Below are 16270 nucleotides of genomic sequence, written 5' to 3' on the forward strand. Positions count from 1 at the left end.
ACCCCACTTGCTTTCGTGAGACAATCCCTTTAACTTTATTCTGTGGTCAATAAAATAACAGATGTACCAAATTTTTGTAGTTCTTTTATGTGTTCCAGCGACTGCACAATAAAAACAGTAGAATATATATTATTTGTGTTTGTGCCACTATGCTCCTAAATAAAAGTGCATTTGTGAAGCCTTATTAAAACATAACTTTCATTATTATTATTATTAGCCTAACTATTGAAAATCAAGGATTTTTGATAATGTTGACTTGTATTTACTATTAGATATATCCACCCATTATTAGTAATCAGGAAAGAGAAACTAGCCTATGATTAGAGGGATGTAACTGCATTACACATCACTCAGAAGACACTGTTCATCAGAATCTTACTTTGAAATGTAAAAATTAATATCAGCGCTCCTCCAAGAAATGTTTTGCTGCTAACTGACATCCTCAGGTATCTTAGAGTAGTGACTGCCATTGTTCTAACTACTTGAATGCTACAGTCACTATTGATCACAGCATCTAAGGAGTTAAATGGTTGACATCATCGGCCATTGTAGCAGTGTATTAGCTATATGTTACAGCTGTACTCTGCTGCCGATGGAGCAGGCTCAGCCTCTTAGACCATAATATTACTGTGACATACATGTGTATGAGATGTCAGGAAGTTGTTAAAGGGGTTGTCCCATGAAAAAGTAACATTACTAGGAGTTAAATTCGTACCATTATTATATTTTTTTTTTGTATTTACACTTATTGAAAAAAAAAATCAAAGATATTCTGTAACCATGGCTCCACCTGCTGTTTCTCTTCTGTGTTCACCTCAGTTAGGCCTCATGTCCACGGGGAAAATCAGATCCGCTGCAGATTCTACATGTAGAATCTGCAGCGGGTCCCTCCTGCCCCGCGGACATGAGCGCCGAAAATAAGAATTTAAAAGTATTTACCATCCGGCGCGGGCGGAGAAGATCAGCTGTTCCTCACGGCCGGATCTTCATTTTCGGCCGGCGGATGAATTCCTGACGCCGGCGGCACGTCGCCGGCACGTCGCCGACGTGCCGCGCGCATGCGCCGGGCACATCCGCCGAGCCGAAGCAAGGAAGATGCGGCCGTGAGGAACAGCTGACCTTCCCCGCCCGCGCCGGATGGTAAATACTTTAAATTCCTATTTTAGGTCTCCCGCGGATCCGGACGGCTTCCATAGGCTTCAATAGAAGCCCGCGGGAGCCGTCCCCGCGGGAGACCCGCACGAAAATGGAGCATGGTCCGGATTTTTCCATGCTCCATTTTTTTTTAAATCCCTTTTATTGACGATCCGCGGGTATTTATCTACCCGCGGGTGGTCAATGCATCCCTATGGGATGCGGATCCGCATGCGAGAGATCCGCTGCGGATCTTAAATCATATTTTGCCCGTGGACATGAGCCCTTAATGTTCCAAGGTGGTCACATGTACTTCTCTCTCTCTCTCTGCTACACTGCGTATGTGTCTTTGATAGAAATATTCCTTTTTTTACAATGTATATATTATGATATATTCTTGTGTTTTAGATATGGAGAAGCGCTATTTATGAATTCAAAACTTATTAGCGGTGTTACAGAATTTCTCAATACAGAAGAAGAACTGAATGAGGTACGCCAAACTTCACATTTTAACGTAAAGTAAAAAATTAAATGTAAAACTTTTGAGTGAATCTATTGAAAACAAAGCATGAGATTGATTTAAATGAAATAGCTGCGTAATGTGTCATAATTTTACACATGTGCCATCAGAAAACTTACTTACCATGCTGAATAATGCAGCATGTTGTACTCTTAAGGCTAAGAAAAGAAAAAAAATAAACTGTTTTAAGATTCCGTCTGTGAAATGATGAATCATAGCAGATTGTTTATAATCAATTTTATAAAATGTTTTTATCCATTGTCCTGATGACTTTTATGTAAAAATGGTTTAGAAAAACTGATGTTTTCATTGTCTTTGTTATAAATTATTATGCATAATGAATCCTGGTTAGCTTACAAACAATACATTTTGAAAAACTGTTGTGATAGGTAAATCGAAAAGAAATAATTTATATTTTTCATGTCACCACATGCTCTCAATTATATTGTAACATTTTTTTCTTCAGTGTATGAGTGATTAGGACATGTTTAGCTGTGTACTTTTGTTTTGTCATACTGGAATCTCGCTGTGTTTTATATAAAGTCTTTCAAATTGTTGAGCACAACAAAGGCTTTCCACGTAAGGAAAACAATGAAGTAACCCGTATTGTATCTATACTAGAGATGAGCGAACCTACTCGTTTCGAGTAATTACTCGATCGAGCACCGCGATTTTCGAGTACTTCAGTACTCGGGTGCAAAGATTCGGGGGACGGGGGGAGGCGTGACGGAGCGGGGGGTGGCAGCGGGGAACAGAGGGGAGCCCTCTCTCTCCTTCTCCCCCCCACTCCCCGCAGCAACCCCCCACTCACCCACGGGCCCCCCCGAATCTTTTCACCCGAGTACGGAAGTACTCGAAAATCGCGGTACTCGGGCGAAAAAGGGTTGTGGCCGAGTAGGCTCGCTCATCTCTAATCTATACTAATGTATTATCTTTAAAGGGGTTATCCCACAAAATTAAGTTATCCTTTGCCCACAGGATAGGGAGTAATAAGTTTATAATTATCGATTCAGATGTGGGAAACTCTCAATCATTAAAATAAGGTCCAGAGCTTCCGCAAATAAAATAATGGTCGCACAAGATCACTACCTCTCCACTTATTTCATCCAGAGTAGCGGAGATAGCAGAGTTTAAGTGCTAAAGTGATAACTTGAATGTATGATGTTTGAATACAGCTACTGTATACTGGATGCAATTACACCCACACAAAAGCCCTACAAAGTGCTTAATGTGTCACTTGCTCTCTGTGAGCTATCTGGCAACTCTGAAAAGGAACATGTAATGCAGTCTGGGGCACCTCTTTTTGAGACCTCATTGAGGGGCCTCGTGTTAGGGCAGCAGTATGCAGTCCTAAGCTCTCACTCACGAGTTCATTCCCTGCATGGTTCAGGTAGCCAGCTTAAGGTTGACTCAGCCTTCCATCCTTCCAAGGTAGGTAAAATGAGTACCCAGCTTGCCTGGGGGGTAATAAAAACATTACCTGAAATTGCTGCAGAATAAGTTAACGCTATACAAATAAATCCCCTGCCTTCATTGAGTATATGCAACATGATTCTTTTCACAGTTACTGACTGGTTCATATAGATCATGTGAGACATCATGTGAATTAGAGTGCTTTTTTTTGACCCCTCTATTTAGCACTTTTAGGAATTTTTAGTGGGTGTATAGTACTATGTGATAGCATAGTGCACCAAACATTTGTATGCTATTTGCATTTCAATGCAAATTGAATGTGTGATAGTGCTACACAAATAGCATAGATGCACTTAGTTAAAGCACACTGGTTCTTATGGTGAATATAACATTGGTACTTGTAAAAACTTTGCTAACTAGTATATACTGTATTGCAGTATTATAATTATATACTCACTTTACTAGGTCTCCCACGTGAAAGGTTCTCTTTAAGCAACATTTTCTCTATGGCATAAAAGTGTTTTCCTTATGTCATAAACATCTTTCACTTTAAAGAGCTGCTCTGTATATACAAAGCATCTCATTAGATATACAGTATATGACATTTTTTAAAAAAAATCTTGTGTTAAATTAAAAAAAATCTTGTTAAAGCAGTTCCTCCTCACTGCTTATGCAATTTATTTTCTTTCCATAGTTGCCATGAAAATGAAATCACTATTAATAATCAGCCTGATGTCAGCAAAACTTAGACAAGTTTGTTATATTCTCCTTTACTAAATGCAGTTCCACAAGCGTTGCCTTAAAATATTGTCTGTTAAACTGACACATAGCCAGAAATGTATATAAATGATCAGCTTTGAAAACGTTAGTCATTTTTTTTGCTAATTTATTATACGTGTGGGCAGCATTTATTCACAATTCAATACTGTATGATAAAAAATATAAAATGTCAAAGCATATATGTTTGATCCAAATATATGCCCCAAGATAATACACCTTTGCATATCTCTTAAGATACAATCAACTTCACACAACATTTTTACCTGTAGGATTTTTATTTTGCCCCAAAAAGGGCACAGTGTCTTATTTTTTGGGGGGCGGCTTATACTTACCTTGTCTGTGGTGTCCCGATGCTGTCAGGGGGCGGCGTCCTCCTCGTGTCACAGCAGCCTTCTTCTGGAGACAGGGCTTTGAATACCCCGCCTCCAGCAAAGCGAGCGCTGTGATTGGCTAATCGAACGCTGGCAGCCAATCACAGCCGGCGCTCAATGAGCCAATCACAGCCATTCAGTGATGCTATTCACTGAATGGCTGCAATTGGCTCATTGAGCGCCGGCTGTGATTGGCTGAAAGCGCTCGATAAGCCAATCACAGCGTTCGCTTTGCTGGAGGCGGGGTTTTCAAAGTTCATTATAGATCAATACTGATGCACTTCAACGTACTATTTTTTCTTATAGAAATGTAAAGGATTCATTGCTTGATCAGAGCAAAAAACACAATTCAAAAAAATACATTGTAAATAGAGATGAGCGAACGTACTCGTCCGAGCTTGATACTCGTTCGAGTATTAGCGTGTTCGAGATGCTCGTTACTAGAGGCGAGCACCACGCGATGTTCGAGTTACTTTCACTTTCATCTCTGAGATGTTAGCGTGCTTTTCTGGCCAATAGAAAGACAGGGAAGGCATTACAACTTCCCCCTGCGACGTTCAAGCCCTATACCACCCCCCTGCAGTGAGTGGCTGGCGAGATCAGGTGTCACCTGAGTATATAAATCGGCCCCTCCCGCGGCTCGCCACAGATGCATTCTGACAGAGATCAGGGAAAGTGCTGCTGGTGCCGGAGCTGCTATAGGGAGAGCGTTAGGAGTTATTTTAGGCTTTAAGAACCCCAACAGTCCTTCTTAGGGCCACATCTGACCGTGTGCAGTACTGTTGAGGCTGCTTTTAGCAGTGTTGCACAATTTTTTTTTTTTTGTATATCGGCCGTGCAGAGCATTACGTCCACAGTCTGCAGTCATTGTACAGAGTATAGGGCCAGTACTGGTGAGGCAGGGAAAGAGATATTCAGGCTATATAGGCAGTGGGCTTTTTCCAAAAAATTGATCGCCGTCATCCCGCCAGAGGGAAACAGTATACATAATATTATACGCTGCCTACAGTATCTATCTGCTGGGGGTAGTAGTCATAATTAATACGCAGCTAAGCGTTACAGCAGGCTTGCGCAAAATTGTTTCCTGGATCTGCTGTCTCTGTTACATGATCGCCGTCATCCCGCCAGAGGGAAAGAGTATACATAATATTATACGCTGCCTACAGTATCTATCTGCTGGGGGTAGTAGTCGTAATTAATACGCAGCTAAGCGTTACAGCAGGCTTGCGCAAAATTGTTTCCTGGATCTGCTGTCTCTGTTACATGATCGCCATCATCCCGCCAGAGGGAAACAGTATACATAATATTATACGCTGCCTACAGTATCTATCTGCTGGGGGTAGTAGTCGTAATTAATACGCAGCTAAGCATTACAGCAGGCTTGCGCAAAATTGTTTCCTGGATCTGCTGTCTCTGTTACATGATCGCCGTCATACCGCCAGAGGGAAACAGTGTACATAATATTATACGCTGCCTACAGTATCTATCTGCTGGGGGTAGTAGTCCTAATTAATACGCAGCTAAGCGTTACAGCAGGCTTGCGCAAAATTGTTTCCTGGATCTGCTGTCTCTGTTACATGATCGCCGTCATCCCGCCAGAGGGAAACAGTATACATAATATTATACGCTGCCTACAGTATCTATCTGCTGGGGGTAGTAGTCGTAATTAATACGCAGCTAAGCGTTACAGCAGGCTTGCGCAAAATTGTTTCCTGGATCTGCTGTCTCTGTTACATGATTGCCGTCATCCCGCCAGAGGGAAAGAGTATACATAATATTATACGCTGCCTACAGTATCTATCTGCTGGGGGTAGTAGTCGTAATTAATACGCAGCTAAGCGTTACAGCAGGCTTGCGCAAAATTGTTTCCTGGATCTGCTGTCTCTGTTACATGATCGCCGTCATCCCGCCAGAGGGAAAGAATATACATAATATTATACGCTGCCTACAGTATCTATCTGCTGGGGGTAGTAGTCCTAATTAATACGCAGCTAAGCGTTACAGCAGGCTTGCGCAAAATTGTTTCCTGGATCTGCTGTCTCTGTTACATGATCGCCGTCATCCCGCCAGAGGGAAACAGTATACATAATATTATACGCTGCCTACAGTATCTATCTGCTGGGGGAAGTAGTCGTAATTAATACGCAGCTAAGCGTTACAGCAGGCTTGCGCAAAATTGTTTCCTGGATCTGCTGTCTCTGTTACATGATCGCCGTCATCCCGCCAGAGGGAAACAGTATACATAATATTATACGCTGCCTACAGTATTTGTCTGCTGTATCAGCTCAGCATTTTAAAAAAAATAGAAGCAAAATGCTTAAGGCCTACTACTGGCCTTTGGCCACTTGACTTCTTCTGCGCTGTGAATTCCACTAGCTCAGTCCTACGCACCTACGTCTCACTACAGGCGTGCGCAAAATTGTTTCCTGGCTCTGCTGTGCGTTCCGTAAGGGAAGTCAGCCTCCAACCACAGGCCAATAAGCGGCACATTTAATTACAGCGTTCTGTTTCTGCACTACTGGTAATACAGCATGCTGAGGGGTAGGGGTAGGCCTAGAGGACGTGGACGCGGGCGAGGACGCGGAGGCCCAAGTCAGGGTGTGGGCACAGGCCGAACTCCTGATACAGGTGTATCGCAGCCGACTGCTGCGGGATTAGGAGAGAGGCAAGTTTCTGGCGTCCCCACATTCATCTCACAATTAATGGGTCCACGCGGTAGACCTTTATTAGAAAATGAGCAGTGTGAGCAGGTCCTGTCGTGGATGGCAGAAAGTGCATCCAGCAATCTATCGACCACCCAGAGTTCTGCGCCGTCCACTGCTGCAACTCTGAATCCTCTGGCTGCTGCTCCTCCTTCCTCCCAGCCTCCTCACTCCATTACAATGACACATTCTGAGGAGCAGGCAGACTCCCAGGAGCTGTTCCCGGGCCCCTGCCCAGAATGGCCAGCAATGGTTCCTCTCCCACCGGAGGACTTTGTCGTGACCGATGCCCAACCTTTGGAAAGTTCCTGGGGTCCGGGGGATGAGGCTGGGGACTTCCGGCATCTGTCTCAAGAGCTTTCAGTGGGTGAGGAGGACGATGACGATGAGACACAGTTGTCTATCACTCAGGTAGCAGTAATTGGAGTAAGTCCGAGGGAGGAGCGCACAGAGAATTCGGAGGAAGAGCAGCAGGACGATGAGGTGACTGACCCCACCTGGTTTGCTACGCCTACTGAGGACAGGTCTTCAGAGGGGGAGGCAAGTGCCGCAGCAGGGCAGGTTGGAAGAGGCAGTGCGGTGGCCAGGGATAGAGGCAGGGCCAGACCGAATAATCCACCAACTGTTTCCCAAAGCGCCCCCTCGCGCCATGCCACCCTGCAGAGGCCGAGGTGCTCAAAGGTCTGGCAGTTTTTCACTGAGAGTGCAGACGACTGATGAACAGTGGTGTGCAACCTTTGTCGCGCCAAGATCAGCCGGGGAGCCACCACCACCAGCCTCACCACCACCAGCATGCGCAGACATATGATGGCCAAGCACCCCACAAGGTGGGACGAAGGCCGTTCACCGCCTCCGGTTTGCACCGCTGCCTCTCCCCCTGTGCCCCAACCTGCCACTGAGATCCAACCCCCCTCTCAGGACACAGGCACTACTGTCTCCTGGCCTGCACCCACACCCTCACCTCCGCTGTGCTCGGCCCCATCCACCAATGTCTCTCAGCGCACCGTCCAGCCGTCGCTAGCGCAAGTGTTGGAGCGCAAGCGCAAGTACGCCGCCACGCCCCCGCACGCTCAAGCGTTAAACGTGCACATAGCCAAATTGATCAGCCTGGAGATGCTGCCGTATAGGGTTGTGGAAACGGAGGCTTTCAAAGGTATGATGGTGGCGGCGGCCCCACGCTACTCAGTTCCCAGTCGCCACTACTTTTCCCGATGTGCCGTCCCAGCCCTGCACGACCACGTCTCCCGCAACATTGTATGCGCCCTCACCAACGCTGTTACTGGCAAGGTCCACTTAACAATGGACACGTGGACAATCACAGGCGGGCAGGGCCACTATATCTCCCTGACGGCACATTGGGTGAATTTAGTGGAGGCTGGGACAGAGTCAGAGCCTGGGACCGCTCACGTCCTACCCACCCCCAGAATTGCGGGCCCCAGCTCGGTGGTGGTATCTGCGACGGTGTATGCTTCCTCCACTAAACCACCCTCCTCCTCCTCCTCCAACGCAACCTCTGTCTCGCAATCAAGATGTGTCAGCAGCACGTCGCCAGCAGTCGGTGTTGCGCGGCGTGGCAGCACAGCGGTGGGCAAGCGTCAGCAGGCCGTGCTGAAACTACTCAGCTTAGGAGAGAAGAGGCACACGGCCCACGAACTGCTGCAGGGTCTGACAGAGCAGACCGACCGCTGGCTTGCGCCGCTGAGCCTCCAGCCGGGCATGGTCGTGTGTGACAACGGCCGTAACCTGGTGGCGGCTCTGCAGCTTGGCAGCCTCACGCACGTACCATGGCTGCCCCACGTCTTTAATTTGGTGGTTCAGCGCTTTCTGAAAAGCTACCCACGCTTGTCATACCTGCTCGGAAAGGTGCGCCAGCTCTATGAGCAGCGTAGAGCTATAGTGGAATACCAACTCCAACATGGGCGGCGCAGTGGGAGTCAGCCTCCTCAATTCTTTACAGAAGAGTGGGCCTGGTTGGCAGACATCTGCCAGGTCCTTGGAAACTTTGAGGAGTCTACCCAGATGGTGAGCGGCGATGCTGCAATCATTAGCATCACCATTCCTCTGCTATGCCTCTTGAGAAGTTCCCTGCAAAGCATAAACGCAGACGCTTTGCGCTTGGAAACAGAGTCGGGGGAAGACAGTATGTCGCTGGATAGTCAGAGCACCCTCCTGTCTATATCTCAGCGCGTTAAGGAGGAGGAGGAGGAGCATGAGGAGGATGAGGAGGAGGAGGACAAGACAGCTTGGCACAATGCTGAGGGTACCCATGCTGCTTGCCTGTCATCCTTTCAGCGTGTATGGCCTGAGGAGGAGGAGGAGGAGGAGGAGGAGGATCCTGAAAGTGATCTTCCTAGTGAGGACAGCCATGTGTTGCGTACAGGTACCCTGGCGCACATGGCTGACTTCATGTTAGGATGGCTTTCTCGTGACCCTCACGTTACACGCATTCTGGCCACTACGGATTACTGGGTGTACACACTGCTCGATCCACGGTATAAGGAGAACCTTTCCACTCTCATACCCGAAGAGGAAAGGGGTTCGAGAGCGATGCTATACCACAGGACCCTGGCGGACAAACTGATGGTAAAATTCCCATTCGACAGCGCTAGTGGCCGAAGGCGCAGTTCCGAGGGCCAGGTAGCAGGGGAGGCGCAGAGATCAGGCAGCATGTACAGCACAGGCAGGTGAACACTCTCTAAGGCCTTTGACAGCTTTCTGGCTCCCCAGTCAAGGCTGAGTCGGCGGGAGCACTGTAAAAGGATGGTGAGGGAGTACGTAGCCGATCGCACGACCGCCCTCTGTGACGCCTCTGCCCCCTACAACTACTGGGTGTCGAAGCTGGACACGTGGCCTGAACTCGCACTGTATACCCTGGAGGTGCTTGCTTGTCCTGCGGCTAGCGTCTTGTCAGAGAGGGTGTTTAGTGTGGCTGGGGGAATCATCACAGATAAGCGTACCCGCCTGTCAACCGACAGTGCCGACAGGCTTACACTCATCAAGATGAACAAAGCCTGGATTTCCCCAGACTTCTGTTCTCCACCAGCGGACAGCAGCGATACCTAAACAATACGTAGGCTGCTCCCGCGGATGGAAGCATTGTTCTCTATCACCATCAAAAACGTGGACCTTTTAGCTTCATCAATCTGTGTATAATATTCATTCTCCTCCTCCTGCTCCTCCTCCTGAAACCTGACGTAATCACGCCGAACGGGCAATTTTTCTTAGGCCCACAAGGCTCAGTCATATAATTTTTGTAAACAATTTTTATACGTTTCAATGCTCATTAAAGCGTTGAAACTTTCACCTGAACCAATTTTTATTTTAACTGGGCTGCCTCCAGGCCTAGTTATAAATTAAGCCACATTAACCAAAGCGATTAATGGGTTTCACCTGCCCTCTTGGTTGGGCATGGGCAATTTTTCTGAGGTACATTAGTACTGTTGGTACACCAATTTTTTGGGGCCCTCGCCTACAGTGTAATCCAAATAATTTTTTGCCCACCTGCATTAAAGCTGACGTTACATCAGCTGTACTGGGCACTGCAATGGGATATATTTATGTACCGCCAGTGGGTTCCAGGGAGCCACCCATGCTGTGGGTCCACAGGGAGTTGTAACTGCATGTGTCTACTTCTAAAGAACCCCAGTCTGACTGGGGCATGCAGTGTGGGCCGAAGCCCACCTGCATTTAATCGGACGTTACCTCAGCTGTGATGGGCACTGCAATGGCATATATTTATGTACCGCCGGTGGCTTCCTGGCACCCACCCATGCTGTCGGTCCACACGGAGTTGTAACTGCATGTGTCCACTTCTAAAGAACCCCAGTCTGACTGGGGCATGCAGTGTGGGCCGAAGCCCACCTACATTTAACATGACATTACCTCAGCTGTGATGGGCAATGCAATGGTATATATTTATGTACCGCCGGTGGGTTCCAGGGAGCCACCCATGCTGTGGGTGCACACGGAATTCCCATTGCGGAGTTGTACCTGCCTGTGACTATTTATAAAAAAACGCGGTCTGACTGGGGCATGCAGACACCTTGACAGAATGAATAGTGTGTGGCACATAGGTTCCCATTGCTATGCCCACGTGTGCAGCTCCTGATGGCGGTGGCACAGGATTGGATTTCTCATTGCTTCTGTACAGCATTGTGGGCTATCGCCCCGCCCCTTTTAAAGAGGGTCACTGCCTAGCCGTGCCAACCCTCTGCAGTGTGTGCCTGCGGTACCTCCTCATGGCAGACGCACTTATAAATAGACATGAGGGTGGTGTGGCATGAGGGCTGCTGAAGGCTGCGCAGGGACACTTTTGTGTGCGCTGTGGACACTGCGTCATGCGGGGGGGAGGGGGGGTTGGCAGCATGTAACCCAGGAGAAGTGGCAGCGGAGTGTCATGCAGGCAGTGATTGTGCTTTGTTGGAGGTAGTGTGGTGCTTAGCTAAGGTATGCATTGCTAATGAGGGCTTTTCAGAAGTAAAAGTTGTTGGGAGGGGGGGGCACTCTTGCTGCTATTGTGGCTTAATAGTGGGACCTGGGAACTTGAGATGCAGCCCAACATGTAGCCCCTTGCCTGCCCTATCCGTTGCTGTGTCGTTCCCATCACTTTCTTGAATTGCCCAGATTTTCACAAATAGAAACCTTAGCGAGCATCGGCGATATACAAAAATGCTCGAGTCGCCCATTGACTTCAATGGGGTTCGTTATTCGAAACGAACCCTCGAGCATCGCGATAATTTCGTCCTGAGTAACGAGCACCTGAGCATTTTGGGGCTCGCTCATCTCTAATTGTAAACATAGGACTCAACTATTTAATTAGGAAAATATAGCTTTTATATAATTTTAATGTTGTGTATTTTAAAGGGGTTTTCAGCTTTGTACATTCCCTACATGTTTAAAAGATCCATTGACATAAATCATGACATAAATCATGGTTTAGTGAATCTCTGGGATAATTTTGTGAATTCTGCATTGAGCAGCGAATTCGACCCAATGATCCTGGAGTTTCCTTCCAACTTTATGACTATAAAATGAAGAGAAATTGAAAACTAACATATCTCAGTGGCTCCCTGTCCAGCACTGCAGCCCAAGAGCCCCCCACACTGAACCTAGAAGAAGTGGTGGGCAGTTATGTTCTGTTCATTGTGCACATAACCGCTTAGCCAGTCACAGGCTTCAGCAGTCATGGAAGAATGACCACTGGAGCCTGTGACTCGCTGAGTGGTCACAGGATGCAGCACTGGATATAGAGCCAGCGGGATATGTGATTATTCAAGTTTCTTCATTTTAAGTCCTTATAATTTTTTTTAAGTGTTCAGTTTTTCTGCAGTATCACAGCAAAAGAAATTAAACATTGAACAGTGACTATTCAAATCATTGGGTTGCCTGCGTAACACAGGACGTAACATTTGCTCCAGGAGCAAGAGTTGCTTTATGTAGGACTTGCTTATTCTGGCTAAGAGTTAAAGGGGTTGTCCCGCGAAAGCAAGTGGGGTTCAGCACTTCTGTATGGCCATATTAATGCACTTTGTAATGTACATCGTGCATTAATTATGAGCCATACAGAAGTTATTCACTTACCTGTTCCGTTGCTAGCGTCCTCGTCTCCATGGTGCTGTCTAATTTCAGCGTCTAATCTCCCGATTAGACGCGCTTGCGCAGTCCGGTCTTCTCCCTTCTGAATGGGGCCGCTCGTGCCGGAGAGCTGCTCCTCGTAGCTCCGCCCCGTCACGTGTGCCGATTCCAGCCAATCAGGAGGCTGGAATCGGCAATGGAACGCACAGAGCCCACGGTGCACCATGGGAGAAGACCTGCGGTCCACCGTAGGTGAAGATCCCGGCGGCCATCTTCGCAAGGTAAGTAAGAAGTCACCGGAACGCGGGGATTCGGGTAAGTACTATCCGTTTTTTTTTTTTAAACCCCTGCATCGGGTTTGTCTCGCGCCGAATGGGGGGGTGGGGGCTATTGAAAAAAAAAAACCCGTTTCGGCGCGGGACAACCCCTTTAAGAATCCTTACAGAGTATGAAAATTTTTTTTTTTACTTGGAGCAGAGATACCTGACAGGACTGATAGATAAAGCAACAGTTGATTTTAATTGCTGTGGAACATAAAGTAGCCTCAAAGCACATAAGTCTTCATCATTTCCATGATGGTCATTTTTTCAAGAACTGTTGAACTGTTTTCATAGTTAAATGTTGGAAACAATTGTCAATTTTATATTTATTTTCAATCTGTTTAGATTACTTGCAAAATAAGTAGTTGCCTGTCAATTTGTAATTAAATTGTGCCTTAGAAAAGAAGACTAAAAATCGCTGCATGTTCAGTATCTTAATGGTATAGATGGGCTCACGAGTATTGGACTTAATTCACCTATGTTAGTTGTGCAAATGCAAGGCACAACAATTCTATGATGTTTTAATCAGTACAGACTCCATCCAACCTTATCCAGTCACCACTGTTTGGTCCAGTTGTAAGCCATAGAGTAAAGTGAGAAAGTAATAAAAAGTTGACTTGTACAGAGGATGAATTCACAATTTAATAAAAATAAATCATAACTAAAGGTAGTGCTAGCTAAAAACAGCGCTTTTCCTTCAGAAGAATGTGTACGAGTCACTATCTTAGGCCGGTCTCACACAGACAGGTCGGATTCCGCATCCGGGAGCGCATAATAGAATCCGTCTCTAACCTTGGCTGGAGACACTGTGTGCCTTCTCTTTCTGAATTGTGGATGACCACAGATGCTTGCCGGTCATGCGTAGTACAGATTTTTTAATATATTTGTTTTAACAATAATTCTTCATTTTCCTGCACTCTCCTATCGCTCAAAAATCAGTGTGAAGGCAGCCTAAGGCATACATAATTATTCATAAGAATTACACTTTTGGTGGCATTTTGATGCGTTGCCAAATGTTGCACTCAAGTCTATAGCAAAATACAAACAATACATTTTTGCTTGCAATATTTTAATGATTTTTTTACATGTTGGTCAGTTGCATTTGTGTCAAAGCACAACATGTTCTGGATATCAAGTTTTCCCAAATACTTCTGTATAGGACTTAAAAAGCACCAGGTAAACTGATGTTATTTTTAGTAACATTTGTTAATAAAATAAATTAAAGAATACCACCACAAATTTTTGTAGAATAGGCAATTAAAAGTCTTGCAATTCATGGCTCTAAAAAAAGTGCACAAAGGAGGTGTTACGTGTGCTGCTGGTATCTGTAGTTCTAAACTTCCTAGCAGCACAGCCCTCACTGGGTTAATTCAATTAACCCTGTGAGGGCTGTGCTGCTAGGAAGCTTAGAACTACAGATCCCAGCAGCACACGTAACAGGAGGTCAAAAGGAACACTCCAGGGAAAACCAATACACTATGCTATGCTGAATGAAGAGTCTGAGTGGGTTGAACTCTCAGAGATTCAAGGAGAAAATCCTCAGACCCTGCACTAGGCATAACACAGTGTATGACTTCTGCCCCAAATGCTTCATAATTGTCCTCTACTTGACTGCTGATAAGTAGCCATTGAAAATTGATGTCCTTGCAGCTGCTGACTTTGTACATATTCTGTATTTCACTACTAAAATATAGCATATTTTGTAATATCAATGCATTGGAAAACTGCTACTAAGTATATTAGTGTAGTTTTAAAGCACTAATTTGCACAATGTCAGCATTTTTGCTTAATAATTCATTACTTACTCATTTAACTATTTATTCCATGTGTTGTATTTTTCAGCTAAAAAGTTTTATACAGCTTCATAAAACTGGATCAGCAGTGGCTCCTCTGACTCGAGCGCTGGAAACAGTGGATGCAAATGTACGATGGCAACTCCTTTACAGAGAAGAGCTTTTTCAGTGGTTAAGGAAAACACTGAAACAATAAACTTTTAAACCTACAAGTACTGATTCAGTATTTAAAACAAATACCATTTCTTGGAAGAGACCAGAATGCATGCTGTAAAATTTATTGAAAACAGCAAAATAGGACACAATGTGACCTACTATATTTTTGCACTTGGCTCTTTTTCAAACCAGAAGAAACTTTTTCAAGAAAAATGAATATAGGACAACATCCCTGCTTCTTCGGAAAACATTACATACACATGCATGTTGATGTTACTGTCTTCAACCTATATTTTGTGCATGGTCGTGTAGTCTGCCTGTGTACTCCAGCATGCTTACCTTTACTGTCCGGGTTTTGTATTTGAACATCTGTTACATGAACTGGGGCATTATGCAAAAGCACAATGACTATATACATACATATGTTTAAGACAATCAGTGTAATAAAGAACTCAAGATAAAGGATAAAACATCCTATGACAATTAGCACTGCAAATATTCAAAACCTCATTGTATTAGTATACAGATTGTCTAGAAGTGATTGATATTTCTATTAAAAACTACAAAATATTTTGAGAGTTAAGCAATGTAATATATACATGCATATTAAATGATTTATATTGCTTTTCTAATATGCCTCTGTCAGTACTTTGGAAATCAGTGAAAAGGTATGTCTCAATGTTATTGGTTTAATTGTTAGAAGCACATATCTTATACTGTCATATTGGTAATGTAACAAGGGGGAAAGGCCAATCTCCATTGGAGTATTTATTATTCAGATATTAATCAGTTCAGTAAAATACATAGTATATGATCCCTGATGGCAAAATGTTTTCCCCAGTAAACCAGTAGCCAAAAACCATCACTATTCCAGGACTCTATTAAGTGTGACTGCCATAGCCAAGACTTTGCATCAATATGTGTAATCCTGCCAAAAACAAATTCTAAAACGTTCGGCAAATAGAATGCTAAATGGAATTACCAATAGGTTAAGACATTATATAGCATCTAATAACACACGACAAGACATGTTTAATGCACATGTATACACAATAATCAGCCATAAGACTAAAGCCCCTGACAGGTAAGGTAAAATATTGATTTTCTTATGACAATAAAGGGTTAATGCTCTGCAAACCACCATTCTAATGACCATGCTTATTGTGGTGAGGACATTTCACCAGATAATAAGCAAAAAGTCCACAGCAGTCGTGAAACATCCAAAATGTATTATCCAGCACAAATTCAATTTATTATGCAGCAGAAGCATATTGAAGTATCAGCATATGAAACAATATATCTACAGGGAGTAGCGAATATGAAGTTAATGAGTGATTGGTAGAACAAAATGGAAGTCATAAAATAATAGGTTTTGGTCTGTGTGGCTCTCATAACGAACATGACTGAAGGATTGCCCTGCTAGAGGAAGCCACTCGGATTAATGAAGCCAGGTTTGGAGGTTTATATGTTGAAAACAGTAAAATTTGGCGAGTCTATGATCCTATTA

General features: G+C 44.9%; 1 protein-coding gene across 1 annotated transcript in view; it reads left to right on the forward strand.

Moving 5' to 3' along the window:
• Positions 1-15360, forward strand: part of TRHDE (thyrotropin releasing hormone degrading enzyme) — an 819510-nt gene extending 804150 nt beyond the window's left edge. The window contains exons 18-19 of the mRNA XM_066589876.1: positions 1543-1624; positions 14657-15360. Coding sequence (XP_066445973.1) covers positions 1543-1624; positions 14657-14803 — 229 coding nt within the window. The 3' untranslated portion in view covers positions 14804-15360. The remainder of the gene's footprint in view (positions 1-1542; positions 1625-14656) is intronic.
• The last annotated feature ends 910 nt before the right edge of the window (positions 15361-16270 follow it).

The sequence above is a fragment of the Eleutherodactylus coqui genome, chromosome 2 (genome assembly GCF_035609145.1).
Source record: "Eleutherodactylus coqui strain aEleCoq1 chromosome 2, aEleCoq1.hap1, whole genome shotgun sequence".
Taxonomy (NCBI): domain Eukaryota; kingdom Metazoa; phylum Chordata; class Amphibia; order Anura; family Eleutherodactylidae; genus Eleutherodactylus; species Eleutherodactylus coqui.